Source organism: Mastomys coucha, unplaced genomic scaffold (genome assembly GCF_008632895.1).
Source record: "Mastomys coucha isolate ucsf_1 unplaced genomic scaffold, UCSF_Mcou_1 pScaffold20, whole genome shotgun sequence".
In the NCBI taxonomy this organism is placed as follows: Eukaryota; Metazoa; Chordata; class Mammalia; order Rodentia; family Muridae; genus Mastomys; species Mastomys coucha.
Window position 1 is genome coordinate 23,477,821 of NW_022196903.1, and position 24,541 is coordinate 23,502,361.

Sequence of the window (24,541 nt, forward strand, 5' to 3'; positions counted from 1 at the left end):
GTGGACATGAACAGCATTTGTCTATGGGGACAGAGTTGCCAGTGCATCCTACATATCTTGAGGTAGAACACAATGGCTCTTTGCTTCCTTTTCTTTGAGGACTGTGCTATTGTGCACTTGGACATGGGTTGCTTTGCCATCTTGAAGCTCATTTAGTTCTGCTTACATGCCCTATAAGTGAGAATGTCCCTACACAAAGGATGACAATCCACTCAACAGGGAAATGGATCTTCAGTTTGCTAACATTCCTGAAAGGCTGTGATACCAGGGATGTAGGTGAGACTTAGAAATATTCCTCTGGCCTGCTCTGTTTCTAGCAGATCCTACGGATTGGGGAACTGACAAGTTGCTAGTAAAGAAAGAATTCTAAAGAAGTAAATAACTGGCCCTTGCATCCTTGTCTGCCTGTCTGACTGCGACAGGGCCTCACAGTGGTTTCCATGTTAGCCTCCAACCAGCCGTCGTATTGCCTCTGCCTCACCATACTGGCATTACAGGCACATGTTCATGTCGTCTACTTGAAAAGGGAGAAATGGCTACTGCAACCTTTATTCCACTTTTAAAATCTAGGATTCCCTGTTCTCTGGGTTTTGTTTTGTTTTTTAAACACAGTAAGTATCTTGATACTCACTACAATTGAGTTTTACTGGTTACGTTGGCGAAGTGAGGTTTATGAAGGATAACGGTTTCTCTAGGATGTTAATGTAAATGTAGGCCAGTTTAAAAAAAGAATTAGTTATTTTCTGTATATGAGTGCACTGTAGCTGTCTTCAGACACCCCAGAAGAGGGCATTAGATCCCATTACAGATGGTTGTGGTTGCTGGGATTTGAACTCAGTACCTCTGGAAGGGCAGTCATTGTTCTTAACTGCTGAGACATCTCTCCAGCCCCAAATTTAGGTCATTTAATGGAAGCCTACTTAGAAAAATTTTTGTGGATAGAAAAAAGGTTTTATGTTTTTTTGAACTTAAACCATTTTGAGTATTACTTTTGTCTGTAAAGCACAGAGAAGGTGAGTAGAGCACTCACTCTTGAGGAGTTGTCATGAGCTTTGCTTCTTCTTTAGGCTGTCCAGACCACCCACCTCAGCTTTGGCCAGCCGTGTTCCCTGGGTCAAGTATGGCACTACCCTCAGGGATGCATGGCTTGTGGCTTTTATAAAGAAAAAGACTATTGTGTGGCATGCAAAAGTTAGGTGAAGTTAAATTTTCCTGTCATGAGTAAATGGGGTCTAGCCGTGTGTACTTGTTTAAGCATTGTTTGAGGCTCTCTTTCCTTCTTTGAGGCTAGGGTCTCATTCTGTAGTTCTAGTTCACTTAGAACTCTCTGAAAACTAGGCCTTGAACTCACAAACCTCCACCTGCCTGTACCTTCCAAGTTCTAGGATTAAAGACATGTGCTGCCATGCTTGCTAGCGACTCTCTTCATGTCCCAGTATCAGATTGCTTTTTTTTTTTTTTAAAGATTTATTTATTTATTATACGTAAGTACACTGTAGCTGTCTTTGGACACTCCAGAAGAGGGAGTCAGATCTTGTTACGGATGGTTGTGAGCCACCATGTGGTTGCTGGGATTTGAACTCAGGACCTTTGGAAGAGCAGTCAGTGCTCTTAACCACTGAGCCATCTCTCCAGCCCCAGTATCAGATTGTTAATAGGGTATGTAATTGTCACTGAGCTGTTCAATAGCCTGCAAAGCTTAAAATATTTATTTATGAATGGAATATTTATTATCTGGATCTTTACATAAAATCTGATGGTCCTTGATTTATACAAGTTGTATTCTGTACCGTTCTCATTTTTCTGACCAAGTGTCTCATGGGAACAATTTAAGAGAGGAGTGATATTTTTTGGGTATGGCATCATGACTGGAAAGGCATGTCACAGCAACATGGACATGGAGTTAGTGGTATGTGGCAAAACTCTGCATGGGGGCTGGATCAGGAAGCTGAGTTCAGATCAGATTTGGACCACCAATGGGTATAACCTTTAAGGCCCATCACTAGTGACCTGCATCTGCCAAATAAACAATACATTGCAAGGGTTCTTCACTCTCCAAATCAATGCCATCGTCTGGGAAGCAAGAATCCAAACATCAGACTGTAGGGAGCACCACACACTCAGACTGTACCTACCAGTCATCCACTCAGAGAGTGCTGATGTGGCATGAGGAGCTTGGACTGTAGGGAGCACCACACACTCAGACCTTACCTACCAGTCATCCACTCAGAGAGCGGCAGCGTGGCACAAGGAGTTTGAATACAATCCAGGTTAAGTTCCTTCATGAAGAACGAGAGGCTCCAAAAGGAAACGGTATTCTGTCACAAATTCATCATTTCACTGTAGATTGGCAGCTGCTTTGTTCATTTGAAACAAAGTCCATAGTAGTGATTTTGAACTCCTGATCCTTCTGCCTGTACCTCTCAGGTGCTTTGATTACAGGCATGTGAGTGACACCATGCTTGTCCATGTCAACCTCTTTGAACAGTTGACTCTTTTGTACCCCTGAATACAAGATTTATTTGTTATTTTCTCTTCTTTGTAAGCATAACTTCTTTACTTTATTCCATCAGAAAACATTTAAATTTGTCATTCAGACACAAATATTCACATGGGCATGCACATGGTCCTCCATTTTTCCAGTATGATTATGATTTTGTTTAAAGTAATAGTATTTACCTTGTAAATGCTAATTCTTTTTTTTTCTTTTTTTGGTTTTTCGAGACAGGGTTTCTCTTCGTAGCCCTGGCTGTCCTGGAACTCACTCTGTAGACCAGGCTGGCCTCAAACTCAGAAATACACCTGCCTCTGCCTCCCAAGTGCTGGGATTAAAGGCGTGCGCCACCACTGCCTGGCGTAAATGCTAATTCTTTATATTATATTGCATAGAGTAAAGCTAATTTTTATTTTCTATACTTTGTGTGTTCTCTGAAGTTAATTGTTTTTAAACATTTACATGCAAATATACTACACACATTATTAATTCAGTGCTCAGATTTCTGCCTGTATGATTTTTGTCTCAAAACATCCATTCAGTTTCCTCCTCTTACCTTCAATAATTCTGTCTTGAAATCTGGGCAGTGCCCACCTGGACTAAGTGATTGCTTTTTCTCACAGTATGAATTTTACCTTTAGGTTCTTTTGTCATCGTCATAGGAGCTTCCTTTGTCATCGTCATAGGAGGTTCCTTTGTCTTGCTCTTAGATTAGGATGATGCTTTCTTTACTGTGGCCTTTTCTTGATTCTCTCCATCATTTTCGTGGCACACTTGTTCCTTACTTCATGACAGCAGACTACTTGAGGTAATCTTCGAAGCTGCTCCATTTACCCTTGGTTAGTAATCCAGTGGGCTGTGCCAGAAGCCATTTCCCAGGAAAACTGATAGAGGATTGCTGCAGGGTCGTTTAGGTTCCTACTTTCCCTAACTTCCTAAGTTTCTGAGGGTTTTGTTGTCATTTAGTCCCTCCACCCCTTTTGGTGATCTGAAATGACTGATACTTTTTCATCCATGTATGAGTCTTTTTTGTTCTAGAAAGAATTATGAAAATCATTTTAATGATGTAACATTGTGCTTCAGTCTTAGACCTTCAGCTTCACTTCTTCCCCTAAAATGCTTTGTTTTTATTTATTTTTCTCTGTTCTTCCTCTTCCCAGAACTCCTCACATTTGGTAGCTGTACTTTGTGGCTAATGTTTGCATCTTTCCTTCTTTTCTTTGTCTTAAAAAAATGTTTTATTGTTGTTTTTGAAAAGAAAGTTGTATTGCATAGCCTGTGCTTATCTTGAATCTAAGATCCTCCTTCTTCAACCTCCAAAGTGCTGGGATTATAGGCATGCGTGATTTCCCTGCCCCCTCTCCTTATTTATCCTTTCATCTCTATGAATTTCATTTGTTCAAATGTATCTCTCCTATTGTTATTTAAAATTAAACATCTAAAACTCATTTTAGGTCCTCTAGCTCTCTGAAGAATTACCTTTCATTCTGCAGTTTTCCTTTGTGTTCCTTGTGTCCTTCTTTTGGTTATTTTGGCCCGCCATTTTTCATGTTAGAGAATCCTCAGGTATTTGATGGACTTTGGTTGTCTCTCATTTGAGAATAAGGTTTTAAAATACTAAGTTATAAGCATTGAGACTGTGTGGATTTTTGGGCATATGTCTTGAAGTCTAGCAGCTGTTTCAAGGATTTGAAGCCAATCCTGGTTTTCGCCTCCTTGGTTGTTACTTAAGATGCCTGATTTGGTATTTCTGGAGTTTTTCTGGACAGCTAGGGGAGAGGAGCAGGGGTTCTGCACTCCCTATCAGCTCACCTGTTCAGTTTCTTCACTTCTGCCACAGGATTTGGTTTTTATGAGCTTGTAGAGTGAGATAGTCATTCATTTACATACTGACTTTCAGGATCTTATGCAGACCTTGTCTCAGATTATATTTATATTCTTGAGCTTATGTAAATAGATGAATGGGTGGGTTAAACACATCCTTTAATTTTTTTTTAATTGATTAGAGAAGGAGGAACCAAAATGTGTTTGGATCAACTTCCTTGATTGGTACCCAGTATTTCACTGTGAAGTTGTACCATAATTTATTTAACCAGCATCCAGAAGGTTGCTATTCATGTAAGATGGTAATTTTTCCCATACTTAGACAGTGGAGTGAGTGTCTGTAAATACTAGCTATTTCCTTAAAGGTAGTTGGGATATTTTTGCTAATAGGTCTTCAGAACTGTTAACTGATAGATGTAGGCTTATTTTCTGATATGTGCCCAAAGAAGGATTGGCCAATATTTTCTGAAAGGAACATACAGTAAATATTTGTTAGGCTTTACAGCTCACAGCATTTTGTAACCCTGACCCCAGCTGTAGCTCAATAGTCATTTTTGAACAATTGAAAATGTTGAGAGGTGGGGGTGTAGCTCAGTGGTAGAATGTTTGCCAGGCATGTATGTGGGCCTAAATTCAATCCTGAATTCCATGATCACTCCCCCTGCAGCCCTTCCAACACACACAAAAAAGGTATGTTAATGCCCAGTAAGTTCTCAAGGCAATCTAACAAAGGTCCTTATGGCCTGGGGCCCTCACATCCACAGTCTGAAGTTCCACAGGCCTCCCCAATCCCAAATAGGGGTTGTTTCACAGTTACTGTGTTGTACAGGAGCTAATTGTACAGGACATCACTAAAATCACCTGAACTCCTTGAAAAGCTAACTCCTGACCTCTTCAAGGAGATGCTTCTGGGTCTCCTAGTTGAATTCTGGAAAGCTGTAGATAGGTCTTTGTCAAGAGGGTCACTGTGAGGAATCTAAAACTCAGCTAAGGATTTTCTTATACATCTGGCCTGTTGAAAAATTGGTTTTCATCATCCGCTTAAGCAGTTTTATCCCTGAAAGAAAGAAATGCAAAGGAGGCCTCTTCTTGTCTCTCCAGGTTAGCAGAGAAGCATGTTCCCTTCACAGCGATTAGCTGAGCCTGCCTGAGACTTTTGTGCCTGTTGTGGCCTGCCAGTTCCCTGCCTGCCTTCCCTGTGGCGTTTTAGCTGATCTGTGCAGTTTGTAGCCATATGGTCCCCTGAGCACGTGGCTTGGCTTCCCTGTCCTTACTGCTGGATCTGTGGGTATTGCAGATTTCACAGACCTGAATAGCATTGTTGGGGGCAGGGGGAAAGTACTTGTTCCCAAGAGATGTCTTCTCGGTGCCCTGCTTGTTAGATACCTCATGTTAGTTCTTTGCTTGATAACACAGTCAACACTCAACTTTGTGTTTTGAAAAGATGTAAAACTACTCAAACTCCTCCTTCCTTCAAGCTTACTCTTTGAGACTTTGCTTGAGAGCTCACATTAGTTGTCTGGCAGCAATAGCCAAGGCCAACATTGAAGAGCATGTTGTAAGGTAGCTATATGGCTGCAGCATGGATCTGCTAGAATGGAATCAGTTAGTTAGAATGGACCTGACTTTGCCCCAGTCACTTTTTTGCTTTAATTCCAGTTCAAGAATTATTCAGCATCATAGCTATAGATGTTTATTATGAGGTTTCTGAGATTCCTTAGCCTAGTTTATTTTCTTGAAGGATTCATCCTAATAGGTTTACCATGACTTGACATTACAGGTTTTTTACTTTAATCTTAGTGATTAGTGCTGTTGTGTGTTGTTTCCTGTGCTTGTCATCTTTGTATGGCCTGCTTTAGGGAAATGTCTATAAGACTTTTGCCTGCTTTTCAGTTTTTAAAAATTGTTTGTAGTACTGGGTACTGAACTCAGGGTTTCTTCCCATTTTTAATTGCACTACTTGGTTTTGTTGTTAAATGATAAGAATTTTGCAAATATTCTGGGCATTAAGTCTTTGTCAGATACATGATTTAGAAATGCCATCTTACATTTTGTGGACTGTCTTTTACTATTAGTTGTACTTTGATGCACCATCTAATTTGCTATTTTCATTATTATGTTTGTCTTTGGTTTTATATCCTGTAGATCATTGCCAAATGCAAAACAGTGATGTTTTTGCCCTGTGATTTCTGTTAAGCTATTTAACGTTTCATATTTAACTCATGGATTCAGTTTGAGTTAGTCTTTGGTGAGGCACCGCGAGGCTGCAGCTCAATTGTTCATACCTCCAGCTTTCCTTTTGTATTGTCTGTTGTAGTTTGCCTTTCCTCAGCTACTGAATTCCCATCCTTGTCCACAGCCATCTGACCACAAGTGCAAAGGTTCATTTTTGCCCTTTTCCATTGGTCTGATTTGCAAGTCTTTATGACAGTACTATATGGTTTCTATTATTGTAGCTTTGTAGCTTTGAGGTAAAGAAACATGTGCTATCCAGTTTTGTTATTTTTGCCTATTTGATGGTCCTTTGAGATCCAAAGTGATTTTTTTAAATCATGTTTTTCTATTTCTGCAAGGCTAGATCAAATCAATGAACAACCTATCAGCCCACTTAGGTGCTCATTTAAGTAGTACATACAGTAAACCATGAACAATACCAATTGTCTTGTTATCTTACTTTGTTTTCTTAATACTATGGTAAAATACCCTGACAAAATTGAAAACAGTAAATGAATACTCTAGTGTTCATTGGCTCTTCTAGCTTAGACTACCAAACTCATCCACATTCTAGTCACAAAATATTTCCAGTGGCCTAAGAACCTCACAGGTTTGTCACAGCAACACCCCACATCTGCTTCTGATTTCTCTCCTAGCTTTTCTTTTCTCTTGCTGTAGTAAAACTGACTAAAAGCAACTAACAGGAAGTTTAATTAGCTTACAGCCCATCATGGCAGGGAAGTTGTAGTAGCAGAGTCTGAAGGAACTAGTTTTATTGTATCCACAGTCAGAACAAGGTAACATGGCCGGTGCCAGTACCCAGCGCCTGCCTACTCTCCTTTTCGTTCTGTCCAGGGCCCAGTCTGTGACTGGGTGCTGATGGTCGTGGTACTAGTGGTGGTGTTGATGATGGTGGTTTTCAGTCTTAAGAAAATGCCTCACAGGCATGCTCAGGGACTAATCTCTGGGTTGGTTTTAGGTTTTGTCAAATTTACAACACTATCAATATGTATGACACATAGCCTGTGCACACAGATTACCTGTAAATATGTGAAACACTGCATTTTAAAAGAGAGCAAAAGTAATTACATTTGAGATTTTGATAGAATTGTATTAAATTTACAAATTGGCAAAATCAAACCAACAAACATCCCAGCAAAAATAATATTGACTTGGCAATATTAGATTATTCATAATCATGGATGTGTTTCCATTTATCTTTTGTCTAACAGTTTTTATCTGTGTGTATGGTAAATGTGTGCAAGTGTCTGTGCAGGCCAATAGTTAGATAATATTGGCTTGCTACAAATTTCTTGAAATCCTCTTGTTCCTGCCTCTCAGTACTGGGATTCTAGGCATGCACCTTTTCCATGGGTGTTGTGAGGGCAGGGTGATCTCAGCTGAGGTCCTCGTGCTTGCCCAGAGAGCACTTTGCCTACCAGACCACTTCTCAAGCCCCTCTCAACAGTGGTTTATAGTTTGCATTGTATGCATTTTTACTTCCTTGGTTATTTTTAAGTATTTTGTTGTTTGTGGTGCTTGCTATTGGGGATAAAATTCAGATGTTATTTATTGTTAGTGTATAGAAATTACTGATTTTGTCTTCCACTACTTTATTAATTTTATTAGTTGGTTTAATAATATTTGTGGAATCTTGGAACTTTCTTCGTATATGTTTTACGAACAGTTTAATTTTATTATTCTCTAAAGTTTGTGTGCCTTTTATTTGTTTTTCTGCTTAATTTCTAGATTTATGCTAAATGTAAGTGGCTTTTTGATAAAACTTTAAGACTGGCCAATATATTTTCATATAGTCATTCAGAGATGGGAAAACACAAACAAATGAAAAATTGGTCACTCACCTGACCAAAGAAGGACCTGCATGATGAATAGATGGTTTGGCTAGAACATTAGCCTCCACTGCACTGCAGATAGGCTAAGACTTGTTTGGAAGATTTCATTAGCAGTCCAGTTTGCAGATGAATTAGAAGAGATTTAGGAGTATTCTTAGGATGGGTCCAGAACAGTTAATGCCAAGAGTCCATTGCAACCATAATGTCCTTTGGCATTTTATGTGAATGTGGTACATTGGTTATAATTAATAAACCAATGTAAATATGCTAGTATTAACTAAAGTTATTACTTTATTTAGATTTCTCTTAATGTCTTTCTTCTTTCTCATTAGTATTAAGTTTGCTTATTTTACCTCCTTACAGCATCTCAGACTCTCCTTGTTTTCCTTGTGACCTTGATTGTTTTGAGGAGTTTGTAGGATGACACCCATAGAAATTTTGTCTGATGTGCAGCATCTTCTTAGTTATTTCTGATAGTATTTGGTTGTACCAGGATATTGCTATGATTATTAACTTTTTTCAAAGCAAGCTTGCATTTGTACTTTTCTGATGGACTACGGAGACTAGGCATAGTTCATAATCCTAGATGCAGGAGAAAGGTCAAGTGTCAGATGTCAGTGAGGTGAAGGGCATGGGTTTCATTTCTGATAGTCTCATCAAAGGGTAGTCCCCAGTCGTCCTGTAGAAGACCTGTTTGGGTTGATGGGCTCTCTGCCTCTTTCTGTACCAAGATTGGTAGTAGGATTAGAGTTGTTGTTGGATTTGTGTTGTTGGAGGGTGTCTGTAGCCCAGAAGGCGGTTGTAAGCATGCATCAACTGATACATGCTGCAGAGTTCTTGGGAGCCAAATAGAACAGCCTCTGGACTCGCAGTGAGCATTGGAGGGGCCTGTGCAGATCGTTACTATGGCAGGGGACCAAAGAAAGGATCAGTTTTTCTTTTTCCTGACACAGCTCAGTAGTTCTCTTGACATGTGGTAGCCTTTAGCCTATATCTTACCATCATGAAAACATTTTTCCCTTTGCAACTAGTCTTCAAGTGATGCGGAAGGAATTGGATTTAGTGTGTGTGATCTTGAGTCCAGATGGTGACTTGTTCCTTATAGATTTTTGCTCCTGAGCCTTGGGGTGATCTCTTGGTGTCTCTGCATGAGGATGGTGTGGTTAGAGATCTGTAGCTTATAGTGAAAACGAGCAGAGGGAGCACACTTCAGTTCTCCTGATGCAAAGCTCCCTGAGAAGTATATCTGTTCAAGTGTGGGCTATAACCGAGGTGGTGAGCAGGCTCTGGGTAGGATCCACTCTGCATTTTACTTACTGCACAGTGTGTGTCTATACCCAGCAGTTTATCGCTTCTTCCATGTCTCTAAGCAATTGCTGTTTACTGGGCAGTAATGATACAATTTAGAGAGGAACAGACCCCCCCCCCCCCACACACACACACATACAGGCGCACACTTCCTTTCTTTCCTCCTGCCCTCCCTCTGAAAGCTAAGCCTTGCATCCCTTGGCAGCATCTGAGTGTGCAGCTCTGAAGAGGAGGTTGCTAATCAGGGATATGCCAAGCAGAGAGTCTGCTGCTGTGGCCTAAAATTTAAGCTTCAAGAATCCATTTGCTGCTGTCGGTAACATGTTATAAGGGGTGACGAACACCAACCTTGTCAGAGGGGATGCTTAGATCCTCACATTCTGTGACGGGGGAAGGTGTGACACTGTGATGCTTTCCCTGGTGTCCTTGCTCTCTGAGCATGCTCGAAAGCCAGTACTGTCAAGATATTTTTCATGCCCTGATGTAAGGAAGTTCTGTATGTTTTTTTGGCAACTGACAATTTAATAAGAGTTAATTTGAGTTTGAGAGTAAGTACAGATCTGTCCAAGAGTAACATTTTCGAAACATTGTGAGATGTGTGCATTTGAGATGACTGAAGATTGTCTCATTTTCCTTTGGGTATCCTTTTGAAAGAATTATTGACTGGCTAGGAGTTGTTTTGCTGGTATTCCTTAGAGGAATATTTTCTTTTTGTTTGCAGTTAGAATAGCAGCCTAGCACACATCATGAATAAGACACGCCATGAAGCCCACATCCCTCAGATGTCTGTCACCTGCTTTCTTTTCACACAGATGCAGGGTTTTGAAGGATTGAGACATAGTCACAGGTCCTTTTCTGTTTGGGTCTGTTGTCCACTGTTGATAGCTTTGAGAAGGTATTTTATTGATATGAGTTCTTCTTGGCATTAATATGTCTAGATGGTAGCAGACATAAGTTTTTCTCTTTTAGTTTCTGTAACTGAATCTCTATTTTTGGTTGTATGTTCTAGATAGTAAATACCTTGTGGGTTTTTGTCTTGTTTTTAATCAATGTAAAAAACTCTTGGGTTTGGAGGGTCTTGGTACCTTTTGAGACTACCCAGTTCTGATAACCAGTTCTAATCCTGGTTTGACCTTATATTGTATACTTTTATTACCTCTGATCTTCAAGTTTCTCTGTCCAGAAACATTTTTGGTTCTGATTTTGCATTTAGGGTTTAAGTATCTTGACTCACATTTGTCATAAGGACATAGGAAAATGATTATGGTCACTTGACATTGACTTTTGCTTCTTTCAGAGTTTCAGGTTAATCTTAAATGTATAGTAGTAAAATAACAATTCCTAATTTCCTTTAGTCTAGTTAGACCCTTTATTATCTGTGGCCTTTTCTCTATGCTGCTTCCATTACTACAGTGGTCAAACCTAGACCTTTCTGTCCACCAGCCACAGCCTTCCATGCACTCACAGCTGGGTTCCATCTGGCATCTCTTCCCTTCTTTCTGTTTGGTGTGCTGAGCTACTGCCACTTTTTGTCGTGCATATTTTCTAACCTAGTCTGGCTGTTTCCTCATTCTTAAGATTGTCCCTTAGAGCAGTCTTTATTCTTTTTGGTATGTGATTGGCTGGTTCTTTGTAAAGGTAGAGAATAGATGTTTTTGATGGGTCTACAAATAAATGAGTGTATTCTTTGCTGAAGAATTTTAGGCCTTCTAAGAAATAGGCCTCCTTTAAGACACTTCCCAGTGTTCCATCTATCATGGGAACAGACAGTCTAGGTGCTATTATTTCATGCATAAAAGAGGAGGGAAATTTTGTCAGCCTTCTCTCTCTTGTGGCAGCTGACCCTGTAGTTCAGCCCCGCAGAGGCTCCTGAAAGGCCTGGTTGAAGCAGAGAAGAGTCTGATTTTCACTCTGCAGATGGAGTGGATGGTGATCATATTTTGTAGTCAGCTACTTCCTTGTAATGCTTGCAAAGAAGGAAGAAAATGAAAAATCCCTAACAGCCTTGAAACAACAGGGTCTGGATATAATTGGGTGAATTGTTGACTGCTGGCTGTCTTATGGGTTCTGGTCATAGCCATGGTGTGGCACTGTCCCAGTGTGAATGGCATTTTACTCTGTATACAATAGTGGGATGCTCTAACCTTCACAGAGGCATATTTGTGCTTCTGTCCTTCAAATAGATATCCTTGTATCCCAGGCTGGGAGTGAATCATTTCAGCTAAGAGTGGGGTGCAATGGTAATGATTTTTGGTTTCCAAAACCAGACATGTCCATAGTAGCATTCTAAAAAGATAGCTTGTGGAGTGGCTGAAGTAATATTTTAGCAATTTAATATTTCTGCCTGTGAGATTAACGGCTAAGCAGCTTCTGCCTGGAGCTGAGATGACAGTTCTTTTTGTCCTTCACGTATCTTTGATTTTTCTGCTTTCTATTGGGGCATCTCATTGGGGCTCTTTCTCATGTCGTGAGAGTGGTACCCTTTTCTTGTCCAACCCATGTCTCTTTCACTAAAGTCATTGAGTTGGGATTTTGATTTGTAATTTTAAACTTGCATCAAGAAAAATCTCAGTAGAGACTGGAATTTAGTGTGTTGGTTTTTAACATTATTATTCTTATTTAAGCAGGTTTTTACTGTCTAGCCCTGGATATCTCATTTTGGAACTTAAACTACAGCCCCCACCAGCCTCAAGCTCAGTGAGCCTCTTGCCTCTGCCTCTTGGGGGCTTAGACCGTAGGCATGCACCATTGCTCCTGGCTCAGATTTCTAGTCTTTTAACCTGCTAGTTAACCACAAGAGAGAAAGACTGATCAACTTTGTGGATGAAGCAGCTTTTGTTTTACTGAGAGAGATCATTATACAGTTTGGGAATTGAATATTAGTGTGTGTTTTCTCTGCCATTGTTGGTAGGAGGACGTTTTGGGTCTGTTATAGACGGTTACCTAACTCACTTTCATGTCTGACTGTGAGAACTATGGAAGCCAGTTCAAACATTGTTGCCTTCTTCCTTATAGGTAATGCAGGTTTTGAATGCTGATGCCATTGTTGTGAAGCTGAATTCTGGAGACTACAAGACCATCCACCTTTCAAGCATCCGACCACCTAGGTTGGAGGGAGACAACATACAGGTGAGAACAGGAAGTGTGCTGGTGATAGAATTTTCTACTACCATGATTTAAAACACCGTGACTGAGGCAGCTTGGAGAAGGCAGGGTTTCTTTGCTGTATGTTTTAGAGGGTCAAGAGTCTGTTGGTGGGAAACCATGGCAGCAAGCAACAGTGGCAGTGGGAACTGAGTGCTGTACACACACGGGTTGTAGGAGAGGTAAGAACATGCACATATGCCATAAGGCTTTGAAATGTCAAAGTCCATACCCAGTGACATACTTCTAGCATGGCATCTCCTAGACCTCTCCAAAATAGCACCACCAACTGAGGAACAGGTGTTCAAATACATGAGCCTATGAGGGCCATCCTTACTGAAATCATTCAGAAAGCATCTGCCCATCCACAAAACTAGAAGCCAGAATAGTTAAGTATGATATCATTCTGTGAAAGGATAAGTCTTCGACATCTCCAAGTATTATGCCTTTTTATTTGCAGCCAAAACCTTAGTTAACCTCTGCTCTGGTCCATTTCAAATAGTTACACTTGGCATTCTTCCTCAGGGAGCTGGAGAGCAGTTAGGGGTGGGATATGGGAGATCTTGGGCCAATTTTATTTTAAAATCTTATATTTCTGAGAGAATAAGATGGAGAAATTCTGTATTTTACTTATATTGTAACAGGGCCTGTCTTTGATGGTCATTTTGGTTTGGTAGTTCCTTCTGTTTTTGCTCTAGGTAAGATGAGTCTTTGTGCATGTTCTCTGGGGTTGCCTACTCATCTTTTATCACTGCTAACTATGTTGTTTTGTATTATTTGCTGAGTCTTTGGACTGAGCAAGTACATGTCATTGCTATATAATTATGCTTTGTATGAAACTGCAACACGAGTTGGTCTTCAGTGTGCAGCTAAGTAGTTTGTGGGTAGATTTTGTGGTTATTTGATTTGAGTTGGTAGGAACAAGATTTGAGATTGAGTATTTTCTTGGGTTTGGTTATAGCTTGCTTTTAAGGCCATCATTCTTGATCCTCTTATTTCCTTCTGATAATAACTTAAGTGATTATGTTGACTGGTTACAGAATTAGGCCCTTGGTGAGAGGTAGTGCCACAAGGGCAGTTTTTATAAATTAAATATCATTGTTGAAGTTAGTGTTGTAGATTATCTACTTTTTAATTTATCTCATTTGTGGTTTTAAAGATGTGAAATTTGCTCTTTCATTGTTTTGTGCACACGCATGTTATAGTGCATTTGCAAGCTGAGATTCAAACCCTGTTCCTATTTGTGAGGGAGTTTTTAGACAGCCCATAAGAGTAAAATCAAAATATCATGATTATCTTTTGAATCAGATCATGTATAAACACACAGAGGATGGGCAATTTCAGTGTCTGGCCAATCAGTTCATTTGCTCTCTTTTCTTTGTAGAGGAGGCAATTTAATGCAGCAAACAGTATTGTGGTAAGGTTGAAATTTTAAATGCATGAAAGCTTAGAAATGCCAAAATGAGGTTGTCTCAGTAACTGTGGCTGTGCCTCATTGCACAGAGTAAATATACATCTCCAATTTGATCAGGATTGGGAGTAGCCCACGATTCTGCATCTGTGCCCTGCAGTTGGAATTAAGGTTCCCACAGCAACCACAACTTTGAAATTCTTGAATGTTAATTTTTATGTCTGCATCATTAGCCAAAGCATTATGTTAATGTAGACTATGTGGCTGGATTTTAAGCAGTTTTTATGGGATCGGGCATGTTGAGCTTAGATATAGTAATGGGTTTTCTGAAGAATGAACTAACCTACTGAGGACTCTTTTTCCCAGGTGCCTTAGCTATTGAAAGATACTTAGCTTAATGGCTAATGGGCAGTTGTTGATTTTATTTGTTGTTTTCCTAGTTCAGGTTGGATTCTGATAATACTGTTTCTTGTTTCCTACCAAAATAAATTACTTCTTTTTTTTTTCTGCCCAGCCCCCTTCTTTTTCTCTTTACTTCTGAGATCTTACTCCATTTTAAGAAAGTTCTAAGTAAGGCTTAGCTATAATAGTCAGCAACATATGGCTTTTGAGAGAAATGAGGACTGATTGTCATTATTTGCTCATTAAATTCCTCTGAAAGAATGTAGGATCCCATTAGAGATTCCATGTGATAAAGCACACATGAGTGCGTGTGTGCTTGCATGCACACACACACACACACACACACACACACCCTAGCCCCAGCTTGATGGTGGAGGGCACTCTGCAGGACTCAGGTGTGGGCACTGTTCTGGTCCTTCCCTAAGAAACTGATACACTTGTATTCCAGGACGAGAAGTAAGCACATAAGAGGAAGGCCAAATCACCCTTGTCATGGAAGTCACACAAGCCACTTATATTTGTTGCTATACATTTTAGCTAGCTATATTTACACTAAAGTATATTTGTTGAAACATATACAGAATTTTCCATCAACATTTAATGAATAGTAAAACATTAATGAAAGAGACTCTCCTCCGCCCCTACTAAGGCTACATTTTACACTTATACCCGTCGAAGTTCTTTCTAGCATCGTTCAAGGTTTAAGTGACTGTATGAGGCTAGTGGCTGACGGGCAGCTGCTGAGTTTTGTTGTTGTTTATTTTTGTGGACAGCACAGCCTGAGAAGCTGAGATGAATGGGTGAGTCACCATCAGTATTTACTTACTTCCTGGTACTGTTCTGGTATGTGAAACCTTCTCATGAACTTTGAAGCTTAGTAGAAGCACATAAATAATTTCACTGCTACAAAAAGTTTAAAGTTTAGGAAGACGAGAGTTTCTTTGAGGAAATGTCATTTAAAATATTGATGGCAAGAATCAGGTGAATTTAGGGGGACCAGAGAATGGACAGCAGCCCCTGAGGATAGTGTGTGAGTGGCATGCCATCTGAATGACAGGAAATTACAGGTAGGGCCAGGACATCTATATGCCCTATGAACATTTCAGGATACGAAATGAGAGCCTTATGCTGAATAGTAGAGCGGATGGCTAGGTGCTAGGGTATGAAAACAAGAGGGCTTGGTCAGTAAGCAAGGGTCAGAGGTCAAGAGTTTATGCTGTGTTTTAGGTTTTGTCTTGAGGAATTTTAAGCCCAGGAGAAAGATGTGTTTAGAGTTAAGAACTATTATGTCAGTGATTTGACTTACAAGATAGGAAAGTAATTTACATTTGTACAAAACTAATCTATTAGGAGTAATTGTGGATTTTCTTTTGATAAGCCTTAATTGACCAAATACCTGGGGAGTCTGTGACAAATGAGAACTGTAGCTGTTCCTCCAGCAGTCCCTCTGGGTCCTGGGGGATTCAGAGGATTTGCCTTCCTCCTTAAAAGAATTCCCCGGAGCTCCTACAAAGAGCATGATATTCTCGTCAACATTTATTCTAAAGTTTACAAAGATTTACAGTATGGGTGTAGGAAGAAAACTTGTCTCTAGTTCCCAGTGGTGCTGTATTTTATATAGATGTTGAAGCCTGGCAGCAGACATACTAAGAAGCCAATCGAGTATTCAAGGTAGAAGCAGGCATAGTGGCACACACCTTTAATTCCAGCTCCTTGGAGGCAAAGACAGGAGGATCTCTTTGTGTTCAAGGCCAGTCTGGTCTATATAGACAGTTCCCGGACCATCAGGGTGTCAAGGCTACATAGAGAAGAAAAAAATAGTTCTTTGTTGTTGTTTTTTGTTTTTAACTTAAAAAAATATTCAAGGTAGAGCTTTTATTAAGGGTTAGTACCTATGCAAGTTCATTTGGTATCCTAGTGCAAATTAGAGAGAGATGTCCTTTCCCCTCAGGTCAGTCAGTGCTTGGCATACAGAATGGAAGCTGAATTTCAGCTCCTGTTCTGTCATTGTCCCTTTGGCTAGATGCCCTTGTGTAAGATACAGCTTGCACAAGAATATGTTCCTGCCCTAGTTAGAACAAGATCTGGTAGAATCTCCGAGGAAAAGATGGTGTATTTTTGGGAGATGGGGAGTGGCCTTGTGGTTTCAGAAACACTGAATGCTCGAGGATTGTTTGGGGATGAAGGTATGTGGTAGGTGGATTGAACAGGGCCTTCAGGCATGCACTTGGGAAATTACCTTTTGTCTAATTACCAGGTACTTTCTTCAGGGTCAATGGCTTGGAAATGGAGAAAGGTACAATCCTTTGCTTATGATATGAGCACTCTCTAAGCAAAAGAACCATGTCAGGGAGGATGCAGATGTAGGCAGGATCTGGAGGATAGATAACAGGGGAGGAGTCTTGAGTATGAGCCCTGTGATGGGCAGGCATAGGGCCTTAGAGCAGTTCCTGCCATGTGGTGACCTGAGCTCCAGATGAGGACCCAATGTTGCTCCCTTTTAGAAAAGTATGTGGCTCATGTGCTTCACTGTTTCTCTTCCTCCTTCCCTAGAGATTTTAGTAGTCTATCATTAGTTAAATGACAAATCTTCTGGACATCTAGAAATAGCAGAGCAGTAGAGGGTAGGGTCGGGGGCTCTGGGATGTGCTGGGGTCTGGGTGATGTAATAGGAAAAATTGCATCTCCCCCCTCCCCTTTTTGGCACCATCTTTTAAATTTTATAGGAAAACAAGGTTTTGCCCAAGGCTAACTGTACTTTCTCCCTCCTGCTCTGGTTATTTTCTAATTGGAGCTAGAGGAAGCATTTAAAACACTTACCAGAGCAACTTTTATTCTCTTAGGGCTTTCCTGGATTGCCAGGCAGATCCTGTGTTGTGACTGGAGTGTGGCTGTGGTGGCTGGTGTGATAGGAAGATTAAATGCATGAGTGTAGTTAGGAGTCCCTCAGAAGCTTTCGGTTGGGTGTGACTGCAGGTGTTGGTCTTGCTTCTGGGTTGTTCAGGGTGAATCTAGTGTCTGCTCCTAGAAGCTATGTACTCCTTCAGGCTGAAAGCTGTTTAGAACTTACATATGATGCTCTTGTGAACCTGCACAGGCATTGGGGTTTTTCTAAAGGCAGAGCTTGCTTTATCCAGTTGTTTGCCATAAAGAAATAAGTCTTAGGGAAAGGCTCTGGCTTTTCTGAGCAGCTGCCTTGAAGGAGAGAGTACATTGTGCAATCTTAGGGCTTCCTAGGGAGTTCTTGGCTTTGATCTGAAACTGGAAAGCCTAGTGCTCCATAGCCCAGAGCTTCCATAGGCTTTGTGTTACACTTGGAGTGTTAATGACAAAGGAAACAGCCTCCAGGCATCCAGTGAAGGGGCTGACTTATTCCCCCATGAAATCTGTGCTTGGAGTGCTATTGTAGTTGTTGGCACAGAGAGATGGAGCTGAAATTTACCTAAAAAACAGGTACAGTGTTTGCCCAGTCCCCAGGTGTTTTGTGGATTAAGTTTACTTTTGATTGCAGAGCCTTTTCTCAGGTTCTTTTGTGCCGTTGTGTCTGGCTCTTCCTTTCTCTCCCTTGGACTCTATCTCTGGCTTGGTACTCAGGAAAAAGTGGAAACCCAAGGGTAGAAGCTGGTAGCTCACTACTCTATGGTTTCTGTTCCCTGCCCTTGAGCTTCCTCCCTGTGAACTCATCACAGAGATTCCTTCACACCAGGGCCTGTAAGCACTCCGACCTGGGCAGTGAAGGGTCTTTCTAATCTTGTGTCCTTGCTGCTTTTACTTTGGGTGTCTCTCCCAGGTCTGTGCCACCTGCGATTCTTGGACAGGCAGTTGGTAGAGAGGAACTGCAGGTAAGTATATTATTAAGGATGCCCCAGGAATCTCAAAGGCCTTTTTCAGAGGCAAGGCTGATTCAGGTTCTGATAACTCCATCTGTTCTGTGGGAACCTGGTGTGCTTTGCCATTTAGACACAATTACAAGTGGTTCTCAGCCCATTCCCTCTAGTTTTGACTTTTGAAAGAAAGATGACTGGTCCCTCTGGATCCTCAGGCAGGCATGTGGCCACTAAAATACATACCAAGAGAAAACCGTGGGGTTGGAGTTCCCAATCAAAATAGGGGCAAACCAATAAACCCAGTGACTATGATCTCAGGCTTGTAACTGGCAGCATAAGGCAAACAGCAAATTAGAGAGGGACTCCAGCTTGGCATTAAGGACCTTGGAGACAAGCAAAAGCTCTTTGAAATGGATATAGCATTCTACCCGATTCCAATGGAGAGACTTGGGGACTGCAGCAGTGTGATCAAAAGACATAGAATGTGTCAAAGTGCTGGCAGAGGCTTTTTGTACCCGCTTCCAAATTGTTTGATCCGGGCATTTTTGAGTTGAACACTTGAAACTTCCTTTATTGAAGGCTGAAAAAAATTACTATTAGGAAACGATGGGTGGATCTTGGCTCACCTATTTCAGATTCCAAAATGTGTATGTTCTGTTTTCTGAGATTAATATCTAGGTGCCATCACTTAAATCATTGCTGTGATCTTGTTCTTGACTGGAGAGGTCACTGTCGGGCAAGCCTGGCTCCTTGTGATGAGGTCAAGACATTGAGTATCTGGACAGAGAGCAGTTTCCTAAAATGGACACTCCACTGATCTTTGTCGGCATATTTTAAACTGGAAAAGACAGCATGTGCCAGTCTTGTTGCATTTGGTTTCTTTCTTCTCTGCCTTACAAATTATAGTTTCCTTCCATTCCTTGAGCCAGAGATCCCTTGCCTCTTTCTTTCAAATCATATTTTGTGGGATTTTAACAACCTCCTGGTGGGACTTGATGGTTAATCCCCTGAACCTTGTGCATTTACCTTTTTTAGCCCATCTCTCTCTTCTCTGTTCCTTTAATCATTACTATCACACAGTTGTAACATTTTCAGCGTATCTAAATCTTGCTCATGCTGTGTGTTCATGTTTCTTCCCACCTCTCAGTCCTGCTGAGCTGTAAATTCTCTGTTGTTTCTGGAGTTGGCAATACCGTCATTTACTGTTTGTTCTCTGACCTCTTTATGTGCCCTCTGTACTGAGGGTAGCCCTCTGTCTTGCTCAGCTTCTTAAGAATCCTGTTAGGTCAAAGACTTCTGTACACACAGGCCTTTCCTTCTCTCCAGCATGATACCTGTTTATGTGTATGCCTGCTTTTCTCTGTGAAGTCTAAACACCACTGAGGGCAGGAATGGCATTTCTCATCTTTATCTCTCCTCTCAGGATCTTGTAGAGAGTACTATGAACATAGTAGACAATTATCAAATGTTTAAATCATGTCTGCTGAGGTATAAGAAGTAATTCCATAGATTGCTTTTGAGTGGGCATCATTTTGCTCACTCTAAATCCTCTGTTAATCTCTGGACACCTCTGATAATTTCTTTTCAGCTCGGGCTCCTGTACTGGGGCTCCTAAGTCCCAGGAGGGAGTCTCTGCTTTCCTGTTTTCTCCCTTCCCTTCTAATTGCATTGCTTGGTTTTGCTGGGTAGTTCACACCTGGATTAGATGTTGGCAGCTACTTCATTTCCCCACCATTTTAGCCTAGCTTCTGCCATTGCTTGACCAGCCCTGCCTCTCCTATGTGTTTTCCTCTTAATGTACTTTCCATTAGCACAGTGTAGCTTGAGCTCAATCCACCCAATGGGGTTAATTTCAGGATTTTAAGTGTTTTTTGAAGATCAGTCCCTATTTGACTCTGTCTTTTAACACCTCTGTTCTTACTCAGGATTTTCCAAATGTCTTCCTCTCAGGTATGTTGATTCATCGACGTCTTTAGGTGTACTTTTTACTCAGGGCTATTTTTTTTCCCCCTTTCTGTTGTCGACCTTGTTGGTTGTCAGATTATTTCTTTGCTGGAACTAATTTTAAAATCAATTAGAGAGCTTTTCCCGTCATCTTTCTCTCTTTATTTATGAGGTGCTGATTGCAGAACTACCTACACTGTGTTTAGATAAATTACTTTTTTTTTTAATGTAACATTTATATTCAAGGCAAGTTTAGTGCAGCCATCCAGTGCTTTGCAGTTTTGCAGGCCAGAGCTGTATGCTTCATTCCTTGGTGGGCTAATTAGCTTGGGCTGGGGGAATTTTTGTTCTGTTTAGAAGTCAAACATTTAAGTTCCTCATATATTATAGACTCTGTGGTTCTGAGGAATTATTTTTATCAATGAGATGTTTATAATTTTAGGTGTGTGTGTGTCTGTGTGTGTGTGTCTGTGTGTGTGTGTTGCCCAGCGGTGGACCGTGGATGGAGTGATGGATTATGGATGGGGTGGCAGTGCTGTACCCGCAGTTTGCAGCGCTGCGACTAGAAAGGGAGGCTGAAGGACACAGATGCTTGCTTCCCCAGCAATTGACAGGCCTGTTGGTTAGGCATATTTTTGGTGTCACTTTTCATTTTAGCTTTTCTTTGAAAATGTGCAGTCATTTTATAGGGCGTTCACATTTTATAGTCCTTAATCCACCCACTGCTCTGCTGTGCGGCTGGTTGGGGTTCCAGATGTCTTTGCCCAGCTCAGTGTCTTAGTTATGTCCACGTTGGTGTCGGGCTGCTTTACAGCCAGACCTCTGTTCAGCTTAGCTGTGAAGACATTCCAGAAGCTCCGTGTTCTTTACTTTGTCATTTCTCTGCTTGGAGTCATTTGTCCTTTTTTGCTGTGTGGCCCTCGGTAAGGCTGAGCAGCAGCAGCATGTACTGTAGAGGCATCTGATAGGCTTTCTGACTCCACGAGGGTCCTCAGTGTCTGCTTCTGTCAGTGTTGAGTCTGGGAAATTCTATACATTAGATGGTTATAATTTCTAGTTTCTGCTCACTTGCTTGCTTTCTTCTTTTTTTTTTTTCTGTCTCTATGCAGTTTGATTTTCTGGGTCAAGTAGATTCCTCATTTCTTCAAGTCTTTTGCAGGCTAACCACCAAGCATGTAGTTGGTACTCAGTTATATAAGGTTCTTGAATTCTCAGTTCCTGCTCATAGTCTTCGGGTACAGATTGGCAGAGTACATTGACCCTTAACTGTCATTCTGCCATTTGCCCACCAGAAGGATATTTTCTTGGTGACCAGGAGGCCCGGACTCTTTCCTTGGATGGCTGCCGATTGTAGAGTGGGCTGCAATTAGGAGAAAGCCTTCTCCTTATTCATACGAAGCCTGCTTAGCACCTGCTTCCCCAGCTGGCTGGCTAGGTTTAGATGACTGGTGTGCAGGAGCTGTAGGTGGAACTTTGTAAGGGATTGCTGTGTGGCTGCCCAGGGCTCCCTTGTCTGCCTTGTGCTCCTTCAGGCTTGGTCTTGAAGCCCAAGCCCTATGAGTTGGGGTGCAGACTGTACTGAGTGCCCTTATTGGAGCACTTTACCTTTTACTGCAGTGGATGGGAAAGAGCTCACTGTGTTCTCCATGGCAGATCGGCAGACGGTGTCATGTGCTGGTTTGACTGTTGGGATGTCCAGATTATTAGCCCAGTTAGCACTTTAAGAGGAGGGAGATTTCACATCACTCAAAGCACCTTATTTTATTCACTTCTAATTTCTTATAAAAAGGGAAGAAGTTCTGGTAGCACTTTGCTAGTCCCTTCCAGAGTATGTTTAACCTCCAACTCAGTGTCTTCCTAGGAAAATGTCCGAGTTCCTTCCTGCCACCTGAGCTACCTTGGAGCCTTTCTGTCAGAGCACAACTGTGGCTTGCCTGGCAGATTGCTCTGAGCTCCACCTCCTCTCTCTAAAAGCTTTTAGTCTCACTCCGCCTGCCTTCCCTACTCCAGCCCTCTTCTGAGGACGGGTCGCAGATTCCTTTAGCTTGTGCATTCTTATCTGCAGGTGAAGTTAGTTAGTTCTGGGCTGCTTGGTTACAGAAATAGCAGAGCTATGGGAGATGTCTGCTCCTTGGGGTAAAGAACAGTGGGTAGAGGAAGGCAGTTCCTCTTGTAAGGAGATGTCTCAATCCGAGAGAATAGAAATTAGTCTGATACTGTTGAAGGAAACTGACAAATGCCAAACTCGGTGCAGTAAACCCTGAAGCCTTTCATTTCATACCACATCACCTACCAAGGAATGTGTTCTGAGGGCTGGAATGGTAGTGTTTCGTCCCATCCTGTCTGTCTGTGTTACAGATCTGCTCCTATGCGCTCATGTAAGCAGATGCACTCCTGTTCCTGTTCTCTTTCCTGTGCTCTGCCCTCAGAGCGTTGCGTTAGTGGACCTCCCTGCAGGTGTGATCATGGCTGTGCTCCTGCTGCCCCATTGCTAGCTTCTTTTGCATTTTGTTTGGATCCCTTCCGCATCTTAGGCTCTTCCATCTCCACTACATGTTCCCTATCCCGGAATGACACCTAGGATTTGAAATGAAGAGTCCTTCCTCGTGAACACAGAGTAGGCAGCTTCATTGCTCATGTGCCTGTCAAGTGAGCCTTGCAGAGGAGCTTCTTGTGTGTTTTGTGTCACTCTTAAAGCCTTGGTGTGTTTTTCGATGCAACACGGACCTTTCGTGAATTCTTAGCGTTGTTAAATTGCCTCTCATTTAGCTGCCTTGCTGTGGTTCAGTCGGAAAGAGCAGCTTCTTGAACATGAATTCACTACCTCAGAAAGGGGCAACAACAAAACCGCCTTCTAGTTTTCTTGAGTAACAACATTTAAAGTGTTTCTTTAATGCCATCTTGTATTCTACAAACTACATTTGTACAATTTAAGCAAGATTAGTGTCCTACTTCTGGAATTTAAATCACTTGATAGCTTTCATTGGCATATTCTCTGGCTGTTATTTATAGATACAGGTTTAAGGAGACTTGTCAAGGCTGGAGTCTTGCTTTCAAATAGTGAGGTAGACTGATTCTAATTTTAGCTGATTTTTGTTGTAGTGGTTCTTTTTTGTTTGTTTTTGTTTGTTTGTTTTCTTTCTTTCTTTCTTTTTTTTTTTTTTGGAGACAGGGTCTTACTGTATAGTTCTAGCTGTCCTAGAACTTGCTATGTAGATTCACCTCCCCCTGCCTCCTGTGTGCCTGGATAAAAGGCATGTGCTACCTTGCCTGGCTCACTTTAACTGTTTTAATGTCAGCCTTCAAACTTGGTATTTGGTACTAGTAGTAAGAAATTTCAAAACTATAGTTGTAAGAAAAGGTAAGTTTTGCCTCATTGATGTTTGTGGGAGGTAGCAAGCCTTCAGCAGGTTCCTCTTCTCTTTATAGATAGGCTTAGTTTCTTTGATCTTTTTTTTTTCCTTTCCTGACTTCTCAAATCATGGGATAATAGTCTATGCCTGGCTTCTTCCCCTCTGATTACCATCTTACATCTTTCTTTCTTCCCTGTTTCATGGTCTTCATTACTAATGTTTCTGTTTCTCCGTTTCTCCCTCTACAAGTTCATCTCAGATTTGTTGTTTGATTGTTTGGGCTGGTCTGTCTAGTTTAGGGATCTTAAGCTTCCGTGGTAGGTAGTAGAGCTAATTGATTTTGCATGCAGTATGACACACAGCAGCCATAACATTTTAAGGACACATTGTCGATTCTCTCATTCATATGTGTGTGTACAGTTGGATTTCTGTAGCTGAATATTCCCATCCATGGATTCAAATAGTTGTGCATTGGAAACGTTTTGGGGAAAACCATAGATCTATATTCAACATGAACTGATTTTCCTTATCCAAAGAGTCAAATCTAGAACTTCACAAATACTTGCGATTATTTCTTAAACAAATGAGCATTCAAATAACCTAGCCCCTCCATTCCATTCTCCCTGCCTCCCTCCTTTCCTTCTTTCCTTCTTCCTTACCACATGAGGGGTGTGTGTGTGTATGAGAGAGAGGGAGAGAGAGGAAGAGAGAGAGAGAGAGAGAGAGAGAAAGAGAGAGAGAGAGAGAGAGAGAGAGAGAGAGAGAGA

General features: G+C 41.3%; 1 protein-coding gene across 1 annotated transcript in view; it reads left to right on the forward strand.

Annotated features, from left to right (window-relative positions):
• Snd1 (staphylococcal nuclease and tudor domain containing 1) overlaps window positions 1–24,541 on the forward strand; it is a 404,121-nt gene that overhangs the window by 44,017 nt on the left and 335,563 nt on the right. Inside the window, exon 10 of the mRNA XM_031381336.1 lies at window positions 12,709–12,822. Within this exon, the coding sequence (XP_031237196.1) occupies window positions 12,709–12,822 (114 nt within the window). The remainder of the gene's footprint in view (window positions 1–12,708; window positions 12,823–24,541) is intronic.